This window comes from Parasteatoda tepidariorum, chromosome 4, assembly GCF_043381705.1.
Source record: "Parasteatoda tepidariorum isolate YZ-2023 chromosome 4, CAS_Ptep_4.0, whole genome shotgun sequence".
NCBI classification, from domain to species: Eukaryota; Metazoa; Arthropoda; class Arachnida; order Araneae; family Theridiidae; genus Parasteatoda; species Parasteatoda tepidariorum.
In genome coordinates this window covers 48,692,590-48,714,427 of record NC_092207.1, presented here as the reverse complement: position 1 = coordinate 48,714,427, position 21,838 = coordinate 48,692,590, and the positions used below count along the sequence as shown (strand labels likewise).

The 21,838-nt window shown below is 28.2% G+C and overlaps 1 protein-coding gene across 3 annotated transcripts in view; it reads left to right on the top strand.

Annotated features, from left to right (window-relative positions):
• The window catches only part of LOC107441765 (sushi, von Willebrand factor type A, EGF and pentraxin domain-containing protein 1), a 411,941-nt gene that overhangs the window by 274,310 nt on the left and 115,793 nt on the right, over positions 1 to 21,838 (top strand). For all 3 annotated transcript variants that reach the window (XM_016055134.4, XM_071179755.1, XM_071179756.1), the window contains exon 9: positions 7,993 to 8,166. In XM_016055134.4, the coding sequence (XP_015910620.3) occupies positions 7,993 to 8,166 (174 nt within the window). The remainder of the gene's footprint in view (positions 1 to 7,992; positions 8,167 to 21,838) is intronic.

Sequence of the window (21,838 nt, the reverse complement as noted above, 5' to 3'; positions counted from 1 at the left end):
GAATCCAAATGACTTATTAAGAAGTTTTCATTTATTCTGCTCCTTAAATCATATTTTAAAAATCATTGCAAATTGATAAATTTTTAAATATCTTTATCGTTTTTTGATGTTCTTTTCTTTATGAAAAGGAAAATAATTTTAAGACCTTAAATCATCTAAGACATAGAAAAATTCCATTTTTGAAAGAATAAATCAATTGTCTAAATAATTCATATCATTTAAGAAAAATCACTTTTATGGCAACTACGGTTTTGTTTACGGCTAAATAATAACTTTTTGAAATCAAGCCAAAATATTTTAAGGTTTTCTTCCTTTATAATTTCAATGCAATAAGCGAATTCATTTTATTCCAGCATTTCTACATACGAATCTTGTAGCGATATTTTTTTCATGATAAAGAATGGAAACAGTTTTATGCACTGAAAATTTCCCTATCCTAATCCAAAGCTTCGATAAATTCTTAAAATATTACGAAGTTCTAAATGCACTTATTTCAAAACATAAGTTGAGGATTTGGATTTTAATATCTTTTTCATTTTTTTTGATCGGATAAATTCTTCTTCTAATTTAATCAATTCAATAATTTTTACTACATAGAAAAATCATAATTTTTAGACAATAAAATTTAAGAGATTTGTTTCTTTTTTTAAAAAAGAAATAGAAGTCTTTAAAGACTCTAATTTTATTCACAAACTTAATCTTATTCATGATTCAGTTTCATAGATTCAAATGATAGGTTCGCAAAATTATTATTATAAACTTAAGTCATCATAATTCTTATTCGTAGGTCATAAAAGTTTAAAAGATACACACGATTTAAATCATTACTCTTATAAAGAGTTCAAACTCTTTCAAAGCTTAATCTTAAGAACTTCAAACTCTCAGCTGAGAACGTGACGTCTACCATAAAGGCCAATCACTTTCTAAACTTTAAAGCTTTGTGTCCCGATAATTTTTAGCTCAAAGTTTTCGCATCTCAAATTTAAAGCTTTTGAGCAAGTGTGTATAATAAATTTCAACGTATCAACTCTTTACTTGATACGCCGCTTTAAAATTTTTACGATCTTCCGAAGCAAACTCAACTAAAGCAGCTCATTAAGAAAAGTGAAATATGGATATTTAAAAGCAAATCTCTTCAAACATTCTTTAATAATTTGAAGAGGGTAGTTTATATTTTATAGGATGAAATAAATATTTATTTTAATTTAAACACTTTAAGAAAGATAATTGAATGAAGTTTCATAAGATTAATATCTAAAATATGATAATAGAGAAAAGTAAATTTTGTATCATTATTTATCTTGGTGACATCACATTTTAATGCATTTCATAAACTTCGACAAATTAAATATGGGTGAATGCAAAAAATAACAGGATTTTAGGAAGCAACAATAAAGAAATTTTAATCAATTTAATTTAAAATAATTATTACATTATGCATAGGAAACATAGAGGTTTGACCCACGCTATTTTTTACATTGACACATTTAATTAGCTAATGGACATCATGCTGTAACATGATACTTCTACCGAGCACCCTGGAGGAGCAATCGCTGGTGGTGAGCTAGAGTTCATGAGTCCGATCCTGGCAGCCGACTAAGCAAACAGCGTGAATACGTAGCAAGGTGCACATTAAATCACTTGCAGTAAAAATTTGTTAGTTACCGTGGTTAAGTTTGGAGAGAGGGGTGCTAGATCAGGCGCTGTCCACGTCGTCTGACTGACTGGGGTCAAAATTACGTAAAATTCCTACAATGCCAGTTAAAAGATTGAGCCACGAAAACAGGGCTACGTGTTTGACCATGGTTTAGTGATGTACGTTGTTTTTGCCTATAAACTATTTGAATGTAAAATCAAGATGAAATCCTGAGTGATATCATTTAATTTTTATAATGAATTTTTTTTTCAATTTCTCCTCTTCTGTGCCATCGGTACTTTCTGCACTTAGAATACTATTATCTTACTTTTTTACAAATTAATTTTTGAAAAAGGCTTAAGTCATCACAATAAAAGGGAATTTAAACAGGCATTCATATCAAAAAAAATTGTAAAGAGGCAATAATATGAAAAAAACATGAAGTCATACATATTTATATTAAAAGAAAATCAAAAGGCGAACAAAAAAGGAATAACAAAATCATTTTTCTTCTTGTTCTATTTACTGGTTCTAACTAAATGATTTCTGGTTTTCATCAATAAATAAACACTTGATAGTTCTTTTTAGACACATTTATGACTTGTAATGATCATTAGACAATTTAATCACGTATTTTAAATTTTATTAATGCTATCAAATATGGGGATTTGACTTAGTTTGTACTCTCTTTAAATCCCATTAAAAACAATAGCTCATAAACTGAGTAATATTACTTATGTAATTTCAATAATAATAAGCCATTTAATGCAAAATATTAGGGGAGAGTTGAGTCAATTGTAACATTTTTTACTTAACTATTTTTAACTAACAAAAAATCCAATATATTATTAGTATTAATTGACAGACACGTAAAGTAGACTATCCTCTACTAGAAAAAAAAAAAAATACCTTATTTTAAATGTTATTATATTAGTTATTAACAATTTTTGACAGTCGTGCACTTGTTATAATTGTCCCCACTTACGGGGTCAATTGTAACAGTTCATAAATTCAACTAAAACATAGTTAATTATACATATTATCATAATTGTGATATATTTTTTTATTGATCAAAATAGCAGTGATATTTTAGGAGTAAAAATAATAATGAGCAGAGACCTAAAGGGTTAAACTTTTAACTTTAAGGGGTTAAAAATTTTAATTTATGCTGTGAAAGGTGACAAATAAAATAATGCACATGCAACATAATATAAATGATATAGGAAACTATTGGTGGTTCTTAAAGAGTTAAGTAATGGTTTGTAAACATAAGATTATTTATTTTCAGCTGTTACAATCGTCCCTTTACTTATTGTTACAATTGTCCCCAAGACGCCATTTCAGCTTCATTTGTTAAAAACAATGCTAGTTAATTAGCAAAACTTAACTTTTTTTTTATTGAAATGTTAATTAAAGTGTCCACTTACATCTAATATCGTCACCAGTAGCTTGTTTAAACAAAATTACTTTGTTACAATATAATATTCTAATACCAAAAAAAGTACTTACGTTGCGTGAAAATATCTTTTGTGATGTAACTCTTTCAAAATTACATAAAAAAAGTTGCCAGCAGGGGTGTACATGTAGATTTATTAAATACACCTTGTGCGCCACCTAGGAACCAAATCTAGAATCCGACACTCGAAATTTTTGCTCTGTTACAATCGTACCCTGTTACAATTGACCCCACTCTCCCCTAAGTTTTATTGTGTGAATTAAAATATAGAAGACTGTTTCTATAACAAGCGTATCAATTTTCTCATATTTTTTCGGCTAATCCATTTAAATCGTATGAATTAAATGGATTAGCCGAATCGTAATTAAAATCGTATGAAGACTGAAAACTAAAAAAATTTAAAAGTTTTATAACTTATGAGCATTTAAAAATATTAAAATTGTTTAGATTTAAAATTGATTAGACAAAAAGCAAAGGAGGGAAACAAAATTGATTTTTCAGCATACTTTCAACATAGTTATACATTCAAATAAGTAACTTCAGCAGCTTGACTTACTTCATTTCACTTATGTCTCTATAACATTCAGGCAATTATTCTCTTTTCATTAATTCATTTGAAATCCTAGTCACACTCAATTAACGAATGAATTCTTAACAAATAATTCAAGCGTAACGCCATTAGGGTTAATTTTAAAACGAAAAAGGAGAGAGAAAAAATCTTTCCTTTCTGAAAGTAAGCCGAAATTGCTCATTTTGAGCCAAAGTATGCAAGTAAAACCACATGCTTCAACTACTACGAATGTACAAAACATTCAACATTTTGCTGGGGGCTTGATTACTAAACATTCTGATCCCTTAAAACTCCTTAAATCTTGCAGACAATGCTCACACCGTAATTAAATTTCATTCTCTCGTGCAGTTGTGTGACATGGCTCAGCAAACGATCATTAAAATAGCACGTTCTAAAAGAGGGCGGGCGAATGGTGCTCCTCTTTAATTAGCTCTAATTAGAATAATTAGCGTAGGGTCTTGGTGCTTCTAAACCACCACTGTTGGCAATGTAATAAGGAAAAGTTGAATAATTAAAAAATAATTGACCATCAAAAAAGTCAGAAAATCACTTTTTTGCGGCTGCTTTTTGTACCAACATCAAATATGTGTTCTCTTTTACACTAAAAAACGGCTTATTCTGGTTTTTCCATGACGTGATAATGGTGCGAGAAGCGTAATTAGCTACACTTTTTTTATGTTTATTTCGCCAAAATGGGGCAAATAAAGAACAGAATAACCTTTCACTTTTTTCTTTTCATTTTACCTTGTTTGAGTAATCTTATGTTTTCTTAAAGGAAAAGAGAATTTCAGAGTATTTGCAGTATTTTCTTTATTAGCGAAGTATAAAAAAGAAACAATACTCTTTGTAGTCCCTCTCTGTTCACGAGCTACTTAAGAGAAAACTCAACTCAGCATGACCTAATCCCTTATGTTTATTATTTGCGGAATTAATTGGACGAAGTTGAAAAAAAATAAGTTTAAAATCGAGTAATCCAAATTTTATACTTAAAAAATGAGCTTACCTAGCCTAATTAAAACTAATTCTTAGATTTTATGTAAGACTATTAAAAACAAATAAAGTTACACAATATTTTTTTATCATTTATGATAAATTTTTTGCCTCAAAAAATAAAATAAATGGTAATTACCTTTAATTACAAGTTCAGATTTGTTAGATTTTGACATTTTTTTTTCCTTTATTGACTCCGACTCACTACTTGTTGACTTTTTTATATGAAGTTGCTCTTTTTATTGATAGTTTTACGTTTTGCATGAAAAAATTTATTCAAAAGATCTAGAAGCTATTAAATAAGCAAAAAGATATTTTGAATGAAATTTTGAATCAAAAAATTAGTTACTTCAAGTACTTAGATTAATTTTTATTTACCTTTAACTGATTAAACTCATTTCCACAAAATCGGGGAGTTAAAAAGGGACTAGCAAAATTATAGTAAAAAAGTGATAAATAAAATATTTAAATCCTTAAAATGTACAGGCGTTTATATGGATACAAACTTTTAAGAAATTGGAAAAACAAATGGAAAATCAAGTGAAATTACATTGAATACCAAATGTTGCAAATTGACCGGAAATTTAAGAAATCAATTTAAAAAAATGAACGGGATAGAAATTTTCGATTTACTGTATTCGACTCAGGAAACTAGGTGTTATCCACACAGAATTGGTTTCAAAGTTGTAATTGGCAGTGATGCTGAGCGGAAAAATTAATAAACAAAATTTTGCCAACATATGTAGCAACATTGTGGCTCAGATATAGCAACAACGTGAAGTGATGTTAGTGTAAAGGTGTCAGAATGGTCTGACATAAAACAAAAAATTCGTTTTGAAGATTCTCATTAACCTCTGGTGATGTATTTTGCTTGTCTGGTGATGTATTCTGGTGATGTATTTGTGATGTAATTTGAAACTTGCTAAGAATAAAATCTTCGTTTTCTTCAGAAGAACGCAGCAAGCCTCACATTTACATTTCTTGCTTCTTGTCTAAATTATTTTTTGTCTGTAACTTTTGTGGCAACTAGCACTATTTGTGAAATTTTTCTTAAGAATGTGTAGAATCATCGAGAAAACATCACTTTCTATTGAAAATTTGCTTAAACTAGTTACTTAATGAAACTGATTACTGCTCAAAATTTAAAGCCGATCATTGCACGTTGCAAACTTGCTGCTTTTAAAAAGTAATTTAAAGATTTTTTTGCAAAATGTAATTCAATATATTTTTCAAATTTTGTTTTAGTTTATCCAAACTGGACATAAGATTTCAAATATCATTTCATGCTTAATTCAAGTTATTTGAGAAACACTCAAAGAACTGAAAGTTTACGGAATCAAATTTCGTATATTTCTAGTTTTGATATTCATGAATAAAAATCTTAACAATGTCAGTAATTACAGAGAATTCAAATTAAGGACAAAGGGATAAAAATATTTCGTAAATTAAAAGATGGGAAAAATTATGAATGGAATCTCAAAAATTTTTTTGCAGACGGAAAAATACAACACTTCCCAAGTAAATTACAATTGCTGAATTTTTGAACGTCTCATTATGGAATGTTATTTGCAGGATAAAGTTCGATAAATTCTTTGACTGGTATTTCTATTAACTACATTTATTAAATGAACTTTTAATCAAAACTATCAAAACTTTTGCATTGCAAGGATTTTTCGAGCAGCTCTTTAATTTAAAATATGTTTAGAATAGTGTCAGTAAAGGCATTTTTAAGCCAGTATCTGCAAAGAAAAGTCTAAACTATAGGATTTTTCTGGAAAAAAATGATGCCCCTTTTTTGAACATTTTGAATACACATTATACGTTTTATATAAATTATTAATCTATTTTCATTTTTAAATAGATTCTATATTTTTTAAAAATCAGAAATAATTTTATAAATTTGTTAATTTTACGAATATGTTTAATTTTCCAAACATGTTATGTATGTTTCAGTTTTATCATGATACCTTAGATCATGATACAAAAACCATTCATTTGGTTAAATTTTTTCCGTATGATATATTTCTAAATGTGTGATATTTAGAACTATGATTTTAAAAGCTCAAAATTCCAGTAAATTTCCAACCAGGAAAATTCCAGCATATGAACGGAATAATTGCAAAAGTAATGGTTTAAATACCGTATATATTAATTTATTTCTAAAATTATATATATTTTTTTCGAAAATGCTATTACCATACAGTTTAATAATTTTACCAGAATGTTTTTCGCCTTGCAGAAAAAATAACGTCTTTATATTTATTACATAAATTTAGAGTACGATTTAATTCGGACCTTTGAACTCGAACTTAATGTAATTAAATGATTATCCAAAATATCAAATACTTTTTTTTTAAATTAATTAGTATGCGAAGATTAATTTGAATTTAACTGCAAGGAAATTTTTATATTTTCAATGCAATTATATAATATATAATAGAAGTGTTATAAGTAATAAACCAGTTAAAAAAGTCTTTCAGGAGCTCAATCTTTTGATAAATTAGAAATATTCACGAAAATCACAATAGTGTTTCAATTTAAATTTTATTTTTAGAAAATAACTAGTTGAAAAAGAATTATTTGTATATTATTATATCACAATACAATAAGTATAATTGTTGAAATGGCCGACCGGCTTATGTAGGGGGCAGGGAACTGTCCTTGGATCAGAAAGGTTCTGGGTTCGAATCCCGGGCAAGGCATGGATGTTTCTTTCTCTCTATCTGTGTTCTATGTCCTTTCTCCTTTGTGTGTGAATGTGACCCGCCCTATAAACGGGTTGTGGTAGTGTGACGTGGGCGACGCTGCTCCACCGCCGTGACTTCGCCACAGGTGCCCACTGAGTAACTAAAAGAGAGTTAGCAGTTCTGGTACTTTCTGTGGCCAATGGACAATAGTTCCAAGTGCCCGCCATTAAAAAAAGAAAATAAATTAAATCTACAACAATTTTAGAACTAATTAAGAAATTTTATCCCATTCTTAAAAACTTACTTTAGCGGTACTTTATTCCTGGACTTTTTACGATGTTTTTTACCTAGCTTTTCCTTTTGGGATTTTTTTTTTTTTTTTTTTTTTTTTTTTTTTTTTATTATTTTTTGTCTATCGAGAAACGGATAAGATTTAATAAAAGGCAAAAACAGGGTAGGAGCTGAAGTTCACTGTATCTTAAAATCCTCGATCATTTGTATATTAAAGGAATCATATTCTCAGTTAAGTTAAATTAATAATGAAGTTACGTTCCAATGAATAGCAGATGACATCATAACATTGTGTACCGTTAATTTCGTAATATTTATAATAACCTCAATCATGCATTTGCCAATCTTTTGTATTTTGCAGCAAGATGTCGTGTACTGCCTGAGAAACCGAAACATGGTCTAGTGATAGCACCTAAAACAGATCATGGAATGAAAGCTCTTTTTTTATGCAAGGACGGATATCAGCTAGTGGGACCTAATGTAACTGAATGTCATTACGGAGAATGGATTCTACCCACTCCAATGTGCAAAGAGAGTAAGCATTCCAGTTGGAATCATTTATTCACTTTATTATGCTAACAAAGATTCATTTTGAGAAGATCATCGTTAAATCTCATTTAGTCAGTTTTATTAAAAGTTTGTTTAGTTAAAACTAAACAATGGTTAAATGTGAAGTCATAGTTTCTTTAATCAGACGACATTAACTATGGTATGCCACTTTTTAAATGTTTAACTGCTTAAAAATTCGCCTGTTTTAAATTTGTTTTTTTGAGGTTTTACAATTATTGCTTCTTATAAGACAGGTTATGTAATATAATAATCAATTCAATATGCTATCCCGGAAATTTTAAGCGTAGTCAACTGCCTTATTTAAACGCATCAGCAGCGAGAAAGATATTCCATCGTTACAAAATTTAATAAGATTAATAAATTAAAACTTTTTAATTTAAACAGAGTAAATTTTATTGTCTTTGCCTAAATTATCAGTTTAAGTAAGAGCATATGCTACGTATTAGATTCTAAAGCTGTAACGACTGAATAAAATGTCACTATAACACAAGAATTCTAGGGAACGTAACTACAATGAAAAATATTCTTCGAGTATCTGAGCACTAAAAGTGGCTGCTACTGCTATACACCGAAGTGGTGTTTCACTAAGTATTTCACTGCACCAATACCAAATATAGTTCCTGGTGCAGTGAAACGCATGGAATGTTCTTTTGCACTACTTTATGAAAAGTAGCCGCCACCACGTTTGCAATTCAGTTGCACTAAAATATATAACTACAATAAAGCATTATATACACAAATCAGTAGAGTTACATTTATGATTCAATATAAAGCAAGATTTATATATACAATGCTTCTTAAGATAAAATTAGTTTGTTAATAAAACATACACCCAGCACAGACAGAATATTTCTATGAATTCGAAAACAAAATCGAAACGAATAGAAGTTAAATATTATAATATTACTTTATACAGATGACAGATTTATGTCAATCTTACTTGTACATAAATATCTTTATTTTAAAAATATCCTTGCATTTTATGTCAGATCATCCATGCACTATCATGTCAAATAATTCCGACTAGAAGATTGGAATTACTTGACAAATAATCAACCATAATGATAATTCTTGATAAACTAGTAAATATGATCGAAACTTACTTGTTATTAATTAGGCTATGACCAGTTTGTCAACTCATTCCGACCAGAGAAACTCACATGATACACTTCATGTAAACAAACCGCCATATTGTTAATATCTCGTAAATGTTCTTGATTATTCGCCTTTAAAACTTCTAATAATGGTCCAAAAGCAATTGTTATGCATTTAAAACTGCCTTACCATCATTTCATACCAGAATTTAGTTTAAATATACACCAATTATTCGTCAAATTTACAAAGATCAATTATTGACGTTAAGCTTTAACTATGCTCTTTGATGTGTATAAGAATGTTTGATTCGGTATTAACTTGAAATGAGGTAATCATTCACGCAATTTTTAGAGTTTTTCAACGAACTCTTTTAGGTATTACACCACTGTTTTTACAGTATAAGACTTAATTTTCATTGCATACAAGAGCGCTTTTGAATTATCACTTATCACCTTATCAGAGCACTTACAAGTGAATTCTTAATTCTCTAAAACGTTTTTGATTTCCCCTTTTCTATAACAACAATTTTTCTTTATTGTAATGAGCATCTTAAATTTAACAAAAAGAATGTTTCAATGATGTTAAAGTTGTAGTATCACAACTTAAAGAGATATGGCATGACTTCATCTATAGTTTTATTTCAGTGCTTAACAACAAAACGCTTTTAATAGAAAAATAGAAATTCTCAACTGAGAACAAACTCTTCTTTTTTTCAAAAGGAAAAATGGCGACAAAGAAGAAAATCATAGATCGTGCATAGCTCAATACTCAGCTCGAAATACTGCTTGAGTCATCTTTGTTTTACAAAGTTTTGAAGAACCCATGTATTCTATTACGTTACATAGTGTCTCATCATTTATTTACATTGGATCAAAGAACAATAAAAATCAAAACTATAGCAATTCAGTCTTTATGACAAGACAACTCAGTCTTGTTTCTCTTCAGTCAGTCTTGTCTAGTTTCAAACTACTGAACTGCCTGAAAAACTCGAACGAAACATTGGAAGATTTGTTACAAAAATTTTCTGTTTGATTATTTTCCTCTTTTTTAAAAAAAACAATTGATTTGAGATAAATTCCATTAAAAAACGCAACAATGTTACTTGTAGCACGTGAAAACATTACAAAAGTATATATAATTCCCTAATCTTTTATTTACAAAACATAATAATCGAAATAATTTTTTTTTAAATTGCGGAATACTTTAAAAAATAATATATTTCTAAGACTTATTTAAAAGGAACATTTTGTGTTGTCATAGTATTATTTTTGTATGCAAACAATTCTCAAATTCTTTTTAGAAAATTTTCCATAAATTTACTATGCATATTAATAGCAAAATTTTTAAAAAAAAACATAACATGGCGATACATTTCTCAATGGTGTTTAAAAAAATTCGCCAAATAAAATCTCGTTAATGCACATTGTTAGAAGGACCAAAATTCGAGAAACAAAATTTTACGTAGAAAAATCCCAAGAATGCATACTGAGATTACGGATTAGAATTAATTCCTAATATTCTATTTTATAAAAAGTAGGATTAATACTTATAGTAATATTCTCAGAAGTGAAATCCCTTCGCGACCTAATGTCGTTTTCGGAGGGGGGGGGGTATGAGGATACAAAATTTTTATTATTTAATTTTTATTGGATATGGCTTGCAGCAAGGGTTATAATAATAATGGAAGTTATTTTGGGAAAACTTGTAATTCTTGAAGATAAAGAATGATATGCTTATTTAAACGACGTAAATAATTTAAATACTTATTGAATTTTCAATCGAAAGACAGTATAAAAAATATCTGAAACTCGAATAAGAAATACAGCTTTTTGAGTTGACAAAGTACCCAGTTTGACGATTTTTCTTAAAAATACTACTCGAAGCTGCATGATAAAACTTAAAGCTGTACATACCAATCAAAATATTTTATTATACAGAAAAGCATGGAATATAGTTATACACATTACATTTATAAACAATCCCGTAATAAACATGCCCTGAACAGGATCCTGTAATGATATTTTTAACATGGATTTATCTTTGTATAAACGAGTTTTATAATTGAATATCAATTTTTTTTAGATTGTTCACACAATTTATTCTTCACACAATTTCTTGATATTCGGTGAAATACGCAAAAATTAAAATTAACACAAAAGAGACAAATCTTTTAATCGCTCTTCTGTCTAAGGACCTGTTTAAACTATTGTATATTCAGATGGCATCTACTCCTAGTATTTTGAGCGTCAAAATTCCAAATCCATCTCTAAAAAGACATGATTATTTTGAGAAAGTATGTACTTAACTTACTTCCTCTGAATAAACTTACCATGTTCTTCGTAGCTTAAATAATCGTCTTCTCTTATTAATTAACATATTTTAAACCCTCGAACATTAAGGATAGCATCCTGTTTAACATCCTACACTGTGAAAAATTTCGGATCAAATTACCGTATGAAGCACTTTTGGGTGCACCATCCATAAACTCCATTTTACTGCAAAATACATTTCTACCGTAATATATTATACCTTAATTTTTACAGTGGTATTTATTTTATTTGAGTAATTCGGGGGTTTTAAGATAATTATCACTGTAAAAATTAAGTTATATCAGATTTTTATTCCATAGAATGTTTCAGTAAAAATGGATTTCACGGTAAAAAAAACATCGGCACCCTGAGGACCGATATTTTTACCGGAATTTTTTACAGTATATATTCTCGAACACCCTACGTTATAATCCTATCATTAGGTCAAAAGTTGTATAACGTTTTCATTCTTTCTGCACTGTTCTTTATTTCTTTAAACCCAAAGTTTATTCACAGCATACTTTAAAACGACACTCATTACGCTTAAGGGGGGTCAGGACCCTTTAACGCCTTAAACGATACAATGAAATACCATATTTTCGACACACTGTAACTATCTTTGAATTTATCCTAANTCATTAAAAATGAGAGAATTACGCCGTTCCAAGTAAATTTAAAAAAATATTTTATAAAATAGCTGAGATAAGAATAAATAATGACTGCATTGTTTCTTAATGTAAATTCTTTTCGGTACATTTTTTAAGGTGTCATCACAAAAGAAATTATCTTAATATCAAATTTAATAGTTCATTTCAGTATTAAGCTGAGAAATTAAAGAACCCATTCAATGAAGCAATTAAAATGGTTTTCCTTTTTTAATAAGATTGACAGTTAATATTTACTTAAAATTCATATTAGTTTTAAGATAATAATAATGCTCAAAAAAACTTAATTTTCCTCGTTAATTTAATTCACTTCTCATGAGCTTTCTTAAATCTTAATGAGCGCAATTTCAAGCTGTTTATACCTGAAGAAAATTATCTTTTTCTTATTTTAATAACATTCGTTATTTTAATGACGAATATTGCAGTAGTTTACAGCAATGCACGTTTAATTAAAATTAATTGCAATAACTTGTGACTTAGTTGCATGCATTCCAAACATTTTCGTAAATAATCTATTAACCTTCCAGATTTAGTTTATTAAGAGATATTTTTTTTGGAAAAAAATATATTTATCGCATTCATTAGAAAATAATTATGTTATTAGGCATATTTCAAAAAATAAATATTAAACTAAATACAATTTCGGATTTTTTTCTTATGAATATATTTTATTTTAATTTATGCTGTCTACTTTTCTTAGGTAGAGCATTTTATTTACAGAGCATATTATGATTGAAGAGATTAATAAAAAACACGTTAAATGACAATATTAATTAATTCTGCCAAATCCTCAATTAAGTCGGTTCCCATTTAAAAGATATGAGATACATAGTTTTCGATTCTCAACATTCTACTGTTGCTTTTTTAATTCTCTAAAACATTACTTGAATATTATTCTAATTATGATTATTTATTTGTTTACTTACTTTAAAATGGTATGAATATGAAAGCCTTTTTTTATGAAATTACAGATCTAGTTTATAACTTATGTAAGGCTCAAAAGCTTAGCATATTTTTTTACGCTGGTGATAGTTTCCTGATACTTTAATACTCGAATAAAATTAGTTCAGTTTATGGATAACATTTGCTTTTAACTTTATAAATGTTTTTTTTTGAACATCTGCGCTACATTTTAATAGTTGTGTTAAAATTTAATTTGTACTTTTAATGAACACTTTATTAATTTCATTACTTGCTTTTACTTTAATTTCATAATAAATATGCATATCTGTAATTAATTATAATTGAAAATGGAGCTGACAATCTTCAATTTTTGTGAATGATTTATTAAATATATAATACAATATTGTGGATTTTTCCTCGCACGTGTCTCATGAAATTAATTAAGAGAACGCTTTCCCACAGGTAAAACTTTTCATAGTAAATTCTGTTTTACCTCTATTGGTATTTCAAAGTTCAAAGTTCAGATAAAAGGTAGTTCAGATAAGCCTAAAAAATGAAAAAAAAGGAATTTTTAATTGTTGAAAGAATATTTTCAAAATATCAAAACGCAAACATTTTCTTTTTCTTCCTTTCCTTTTTTTTTATTTATTACTTACAATAGAAAAAACAAAGATAAAAGGAATATTTCAGGTGACTAGGATCACATGGTCAATAATGGTAACCATAAAAGCTACTAATATCTCATAAAATTTCAGAAAGAAATAAAAGAAAAACACATAAATTTGAATATACAATAAAAAAATGCATATAATATACTAGTGGTAAACAGGGTGTTTTTTAATGTATGAAAAACTTTATAATTACTATAAAAATATTTCTAATTCTGCGAGTAACAATTCTGAAAAATAAATCAAATACTGTTATCAAAAAGTAGTATTGAAAGCAAAAAAATAAGAACTGAAATTTTCAAATAAATTTAGTTTATCTGTGTAATCTAAACTCTTTAAACATTATTTTATTTTGGCCATTTTATTATTTTGGCCATCTTATTATTTCGTGAGTTTTCTTTTCTTTTTTTATTTTTATTTTAATATTTTCTTTCCTTTTTACATGTGTATCTGTCAAAATCTCCTATTTAGCATCATACGTCTAAACTCTTTTAGTTTACATTTTGCAAAAAAAAAAGAAATTAATTAAAAAAAATGAGAAGAAATTAAAGCAAACAATAGGTATGCAGACATTTAATACAGTGAAACCTTTCGGTAGCAACCACCCTTCGATCCACAGTAAAAAGGTTGTTGATGGAGGTTGGTCATTCTTAGAGGTTATTTCCATTAACTTCAAAATTGTTAAGATCGAAGGTACTTGATTTTTCGCAAACGATTTCAATTTTAAAATTGTAAAGATCGAAGGTACTTGATTTTTCGCAAACGATTTCAATTTTAAAATTGTTAAGATCGAAGGTACTTGATTTTTCGCAAACGATTTCAATTTTAAGATTGTTAAGATCGAAGGTACTTGATTTTTCGCAAACGATTTCAATTTTAAATTTGTTAAGATCGAAGGTACTTGATTTTTCGCAAACGATTTCAATTTTAAAATTGTTAAGATCGAAGGTACTTGATTTTTTGCAAACGATTTCAATTTTAATCAGTGTCATCTTCTTAGTGCGGAAATGCCTCTTCTGTTGGCGTGATGAAGAGACGTATTGATGAATAAAATTTGGCGTTTATAAAAATGATCCCAACTGATGTAATTATGCGTAAAACAAATTTACAAATTATGAATGATAACGCTATTTTAAATAAATAAACAGCTAAACTTTTTGTTTAAGTTTGCATTTAATTTTATATCATAAAAATTAGTTAGCTTTGAGAGATGAGAAGAGGTTTGTTTGTTTGAGATGTATTTTTTTTTCTGAAATGCCTTTTTTTTTCTAATTTAACATTCAACTCTAGAAGTAAGTCATTGATAGCATCGCCTTTCGTGCACTTTGTGCAGCATTAGGTTGAATCGTCACAAAGAGCTCCCTAAACAAGAGCCTCACGCAAATATTTTAAATACATTTGAAGCTACTTATTTGTTTTGATATTTTTCCACATTTGGTTCAGATGTTTTCCCGGTGACTGAAAGAAGGTTTAATAGTCTCCTAAGTCTATAAATCCTAAAGGATTAGTAGACTTAAAATCCTTTAGGATTTATATATTAATAGTCTATAAATCCTAAAGGAATTTTTCAGCATAATGCCTACTGAAAAAATTCTGTGATTCCCAAAAGTTGTCGTAAATAGAGGTGGTCGCTATATTGAGGTCTTTCCTGTAAATTTAACTGCATGGTGATTAAGAATTCAACTTTTTTATCGATTTATGCTAAGAACAAGGTTTGCAGGAGAGACGGAAACAACAAATATTTTTTTTCAAAATAAAAAGGATATCATAATCTTTCCTTGATTTCATTTGCCAATGGCTGATAGGAAAAAAAATAACCAAATTTGACGCAATGTTGCACTCCACTGCTTATCAGTTAAATTAATATTTAAAATAGAAAAATATAATTTTGGTCGAGTCTCCAATGTTTCCCCGTTTCTATATCATCTCCATTATGTTATTAGCTATTTCATTGCTATCACGTGCAAGATTTTCATACAAAAAAAAAGACGGAACTTAAATTGAAAAATAAAAATGATCATCCATGAAGCTAATAATACGCAGCACAAATCATTATGAAAATGCAATTGAAACATCTCGTTTGCAGCCTTTTTTAAAGAAATCGAAGAAAGTTTATTAATTTCTTCTTAAAATATAGAAAGGTTCACTTTTTTGACACTTTGTATTACAATCCAGGATTTCCTAAACTTAATGAATTTGATTCGTTTAGTTTCAAGTGCTCAAAATTGAAGCTCATTTCATTGAAGCTCAAAAAAATTACCGAGAGCCATCAGAATCACGGTTAATTTTATCATATTCTGGTATTCTGACCCCACTTTTTTCCTCAGAGAATCGTGAAATTATTCAGCTTTTAAAAGTCATTCATTAGCATTAGTATTCTTATTAATTAATTAATTTATAAAAAAATCAATTACATTTGCTTGGAAAAAGATATGTTTTAACTTCTATTGCATATTTGTATTGACAAGTATTATAAAGATATTTTGAATAAACTTTTAAACAAATTATTCTTTTTCAGTATAGTTAGACTTACTGTTTGTCATAAAAATAGTCATAAATGTTTAGATTTTAATGCTTCTGTATTCTTAAAGAATTCAGAACTATAATTATGTCATCACTTTTAAGTCAACAACCAGAGTTATTTGAAAGTTTTTCATACTTAAGCCATAAACGGAAAAAAACATTTCGCAGATAAATGGAGAAAAATACACTTTAAAAATAATTGCTGTCTGGAAAGTAAAAATATTTTTCGTGACTCGTAAAAGTGTATTTCTAATGTTACTTCTTTTAATAAAAAGACAAAATTTTTAACTCCAGATGTAATGAAGTTTAAGAAGGAAAAACTGAAGAAAGAAGTAATATTTTTCATTTTATTTTCAAACAAGTGCTATCATAAATAATTTTTTGTGAAGGTATTTTTTAAACATAATTGTTTGGAGTTTGAACTGTTTATTCCATTAAAAAAAATCTAATGATAAACTCTGAAAGGAAACCCATCTTCCATGAAGCTATAAATTTCATTTTATTCTGAAAAGGTATTTTTGTCTTAGCCAGTAAAAAAACTTCACTCTTGCGAAGAAATCTATTGTTCCTTTTTATATTAAAATTAATTTCCATTCATTTTATTTTGTTTGCTCTCTTTGAAATTTCGCTACAACTCTTTAAATAACCTTCTCACATTTTTCTAAAGAATAAAAATGAGAAAAAAAATTTTATAGAAATTTTATTTACTATGGAATACAATCTATAAATTTAATTGCTTTTGTTTTCTTTTTTCAAAAGTCTCTTACACCAATTAATTAGTAAAAACTAATAAACACTTAACTATTATTTAAAATCGTTTAAAGGGTTTTGTACCAAACATTTTTGGTGTATTTTTTGATTTTATAATTTACTTTTGATGCTTCCAATTTGCTTCCAAGTTTGTTGAAGTTTTAAGTAAATTGCCCAGCATTTCCTGAACTAATGTTTTTCTTAAAAGAAATAAAATGCCAGTATGCACTTGCCTGGTAATCTTTATACTGAAGTTTTCTTAAGGGGAGTCGGTAGGGCATGTATCAATAATGCTAAAACGGACCTTTTTCGATGTATCCTTTTTAGGAAACTACTTATGATACCACTTTAAAATTTTTCGCTGTATGTTGGGATATTGTTTTAGCGTTAACAAGAATGCTTTTTGAGTTATGAAGAATTTTTGCTCAAAAATAATAAAACTTTTTAAAGAATTAAAAGTTCCCAGTTCATAATTTTTTTTTAAATTCAGTGTAAACATGTATATGTGAATATACTGTGAAAAAATGCTAAGTTATTATCTTGTTTAGATGATAAGAAAAGGTACATCGAAAAAGGTCAGATTTAGCATCATTGATATATCCCCTACCGTCTCTCCTTAAGTGTAAAAACCATCGCCCGGTACTTCAGACACTGATATTTTTTGTTATCTAAATTGCGTGAAATGAAATTCATAGCCATTTCCGGGCAAAGGAAAGTTTTCAAAAACTGAAGAAAAATGTAGTAATGATATGTAAAATAAAAATTGATACAAAGCGGGTGTGATCCCCTAGAATTAAAATGTTTTTAAATGCGTTTTGTTATTAGATTTTCGAAATTCTGAAATAGGAACTAAATTCTATCGGTTATATCTCCCACAGTAAAAGAACCTACATGCATCCCTTAACTTGCAAAAGAAAAGCAATAATCATTTCCCATAGGGAAGAAGCTTGGAATTGAAGGACTATCAAAAATTGTTTGTTTTGGAATCTCACGTCATGGTTAACCCACAAGAACCTACAAGGTTTTAATGGTACGTCAAGCAAATCAGTCAAATTTCTTATTTCGGCAACTTACCTACTTGTTCCATAACTTTTCAATGGGGTTCAATCAAGTTTGGTGATTTTGTCAATAAAACTACAAGTAATATAGTGTGTGGAAGCTGATAAAAGCAGTTACATAATCGTTCAGTTCGGTGAACTCATCGTCTTTAAAAATAAGTGTATCAACTACAAACTCATCACGAAGATGTGAACTGAAAGACAACACCACATTCTCAAGAATATTAAAGTAAATGTGCCGGTTCATGAAAGTTGACACCTCAGTAACACCTCAGATGGATCATGAAACTAACGCCAGACGAATAATGAAGTAATAACCGGAAATTTTCAAGCTTTTATGTCTTATTACCACACATTTAGTAAAGTATACAAAACTGAAAAGTAAATTTGACCGAATAAGTGGTTTTTGTCAACCATTCAAAGTAATATAATGTGTGGAAGCTGATAAAAGCATCTGCATAATCTTTCAGTTCGGTGAACTCATCATCTTTAAAAATAGGTGTATCAACTACAAACTCATCACGAAGATGTGAACTGAAAGACAACACCACATTCTCAAGAATATTAAAGTAAATGTGCCGGTTCATGAAAGTTGACACCTCAGTAACACCTCAGATGGATCATGAAACTAACGCCCGACGAATAATGAAGTAATAACCGGAAATTTTCAAGCTTTTATGTCTTATTACCACACATTTAGTAAAGAATACAAAGCTGAAAAGTACATTTAACCGAATAAGAGGTTTTTGCGCCATGCTCTAATGATAAAACCAGATCTTTTCATTAGTTTCATCAAAATCATTACCAAAGTTCATCAGTAAAAACTATTAAGCTTTTTGGTGTGCCCGTAGACCCAGAAGCACTGCAAATTTTTCCATATTCTGGTAGTTTTGACCATTCTTTTTTTCTCAGTGTAAAATGTTAATAAGTGTTATTTCTATCAGCATTGTACGCGTACCACATCACTTACAGTTCGTTTATTTGAAAACGAAAATTTACTACATCAGTCATTTTGTTTATCTTCTGTTAAAAAAAATAATAAAACCAGAAACGTGCTTCAACTATCTTTTAGTTTTAATAGTATGTTTATCCCGTGACTTTTCTATCGTCTATGGTTGTGAAAACGAAATCAATTTTCTATATTTCAAATTTCAAAACCAGTTATCTATATTTATTTGTTTATTCTAATTGCATGAGCACATCTAATAGAAAAAAATTAATGTGATATTATCAAATTCTGAATATTAATCATAGTTAGTAGAGTGCTATATTATTATTTACATTATTATTTACATTAAAATACATCGTTGAATCTTTCCTTGGGATTACTTTATTTAATCAGGCAGCATATCATTTCTATAAAAATTTCAAAGCAAACTTATAAATTCTTTCCCTAACTAAGACATCAATTCAATTTTAAAAAAATGCATAAAAAATACTTTCCTAATCTTAATTTCGGCACTTTTGTTAAATAAGAAACAGGGAATGAAATTCTTTAAAAGGAACAATAAAAAAAAATCTCACAATGCTTGTAATATATCAAAATGTCATGAGCTAACAATCAGAAAGTTCTCGGAAATTGAGAACATAAAAGAGCAGAACTGAATCTGTAAATTGTAAATGGAACATAAATCAGGTAAGTAATTTAAATTTCGCCCTGTAAAAGCGCTCAATTTTCTTATTCTTTAGAAGTACATTTCTTGAAAAAAAATCCTTCTCTTTATAGCCGTATAAATGAATCAATAATAATCATCATAAAACATTCGAATGGAAAGTTAAATTTACACTTAAGAACCCATGTCATAAATTTTGAGAAACACCTGCATGATTTTGAATCATTTTTCAATTCTGTTTTTTAAGTAATTAATGTTTCTGTCAAGATAAAAATTGAATAAATTTTTTTCAAAGCTATGTAATAAATTGTAAAAGGAGTTATTACGATTATCAAAATATTGTTTTTCGCTACGGAAAAAAAATGCTTATCTTAAATTATTACATGTATTTATATTAACGGATCTTATTTGTCTCAAGCCTGGTATATAAACTTACGAACTAATTAAACAGAATTTTTTTAATTAAATATTTTATTAATAGATAATAAAACTAAAATGTTTCCAAATGTTTATTCTCACGAAAATGTATAAGACTACAATTGTAAATTTTATAACTGTTTTCGCATATTTCGGTGCATCTTTTTTTTCATTTTCAAAAATAAATGACAAAAGTTCAGCAATGCCAAATTACATTAGCCTTCTAATCCTGCAACAAAAATTTGTCCATAATTTTACATAGTAATTTCTACAGTACTGGGTTTTAACAAAACTCAGCTGAGAATACAAATGCTACGAAACCTGCACAAAGTAAAGAATTATCTCAAATAAAATTTTATAAACTTAAGTTTGAGTACAAATTCAGTTTAATAGTTCTAATATTATGTTTAGGTACAGTAATCAGCAGATTAAAAATTACAAATCTTGTAATTTTTATAGAATTTTCTTTCAAAATTTTCTTCGTTTATGTGGAATTACATTCCAGTTTTAATATAAATTTATCAACATAGTTTTAAACTGAAATTCTGAACGTGTTCGCACTATAATTTTAAGGTTTTAACTTTCCATTTAATGCAAATTGAATAATGTATCAGTAATGAAACCATCTCTGTTAAACATAAAAAGAGACTTCATAAGTGGTATCTTTCTCAGATTTTTCAGAAATAATTACTATCTAACTCTAATAATGAAACAAATTCTGCGAAATACCAGAAGAGATAAGAAGTGCAGTATTTTTCTCGCATTTTTCAAAAATAATAGCAAACCGAACTTAAGTAATGAACCCAATTCTGCAAAACATGAAAGGAAACCATAAGCGATAATTCTCGGAGATATTTCAAAAATAATAGCTAACCTATCTCCAATAAGGAAACCAATTCTGTAAGACATCAGAGGCGATCATAAGTACTGTTTCTCTCATATTTTTCAGAAAAAGTAGCTATCCCAACTCCCAAAGGCAACTTAAACAAAATTTGCTATATTAGCCCGACATCATGTGACATATTTTGGCGTTACCTTGCCGCACAATTCATTCGGACAACTTCGAGCTTTTATTTCCATTCTCTTGAAGAAATTCTCAGCCCCGTGGAGACAAGTTTCTCTTATGAAGCTACTTAGGGCCCAAAATATACTCTATTTGGCTCAAACACTTTATTTGATATCTCTACTATCTTGTTAAGAACTGTTTGTGCGATAGAATTTGGGAAAGATATTTCTTTTTTATTTCAACTTTTTTTTTCCTCGCTTCACACCTCTTTACACTCCCAAATCACGTCTGGTGAAAAAAGAGGATCTCATCGATTTTCAACTTCGTTTGATGAAAGAGGGTAGCAGGAAACTGGCTTATTTCTTAGAACAATTTTAAATCTCTACCTCTTACAAGTGCTGAAATTTTTTTGTTTAGAAACTAATGCCCTTATCGCCATACTTTTATGGATTTTATCGAAAACTTGTTTAGATATAAAACTTCCTCAAGGCTTTTAAAGGGTGTTAATATTAAGTAAAAAATAAATTATCTAATATTAGTTTGCAAATAAAATTTTAAATAGATTTATATAGAAAATTATAAAAGAAAATCCAAAATGGGAATGGAATTTGCAAGGCACATTTAAATAAA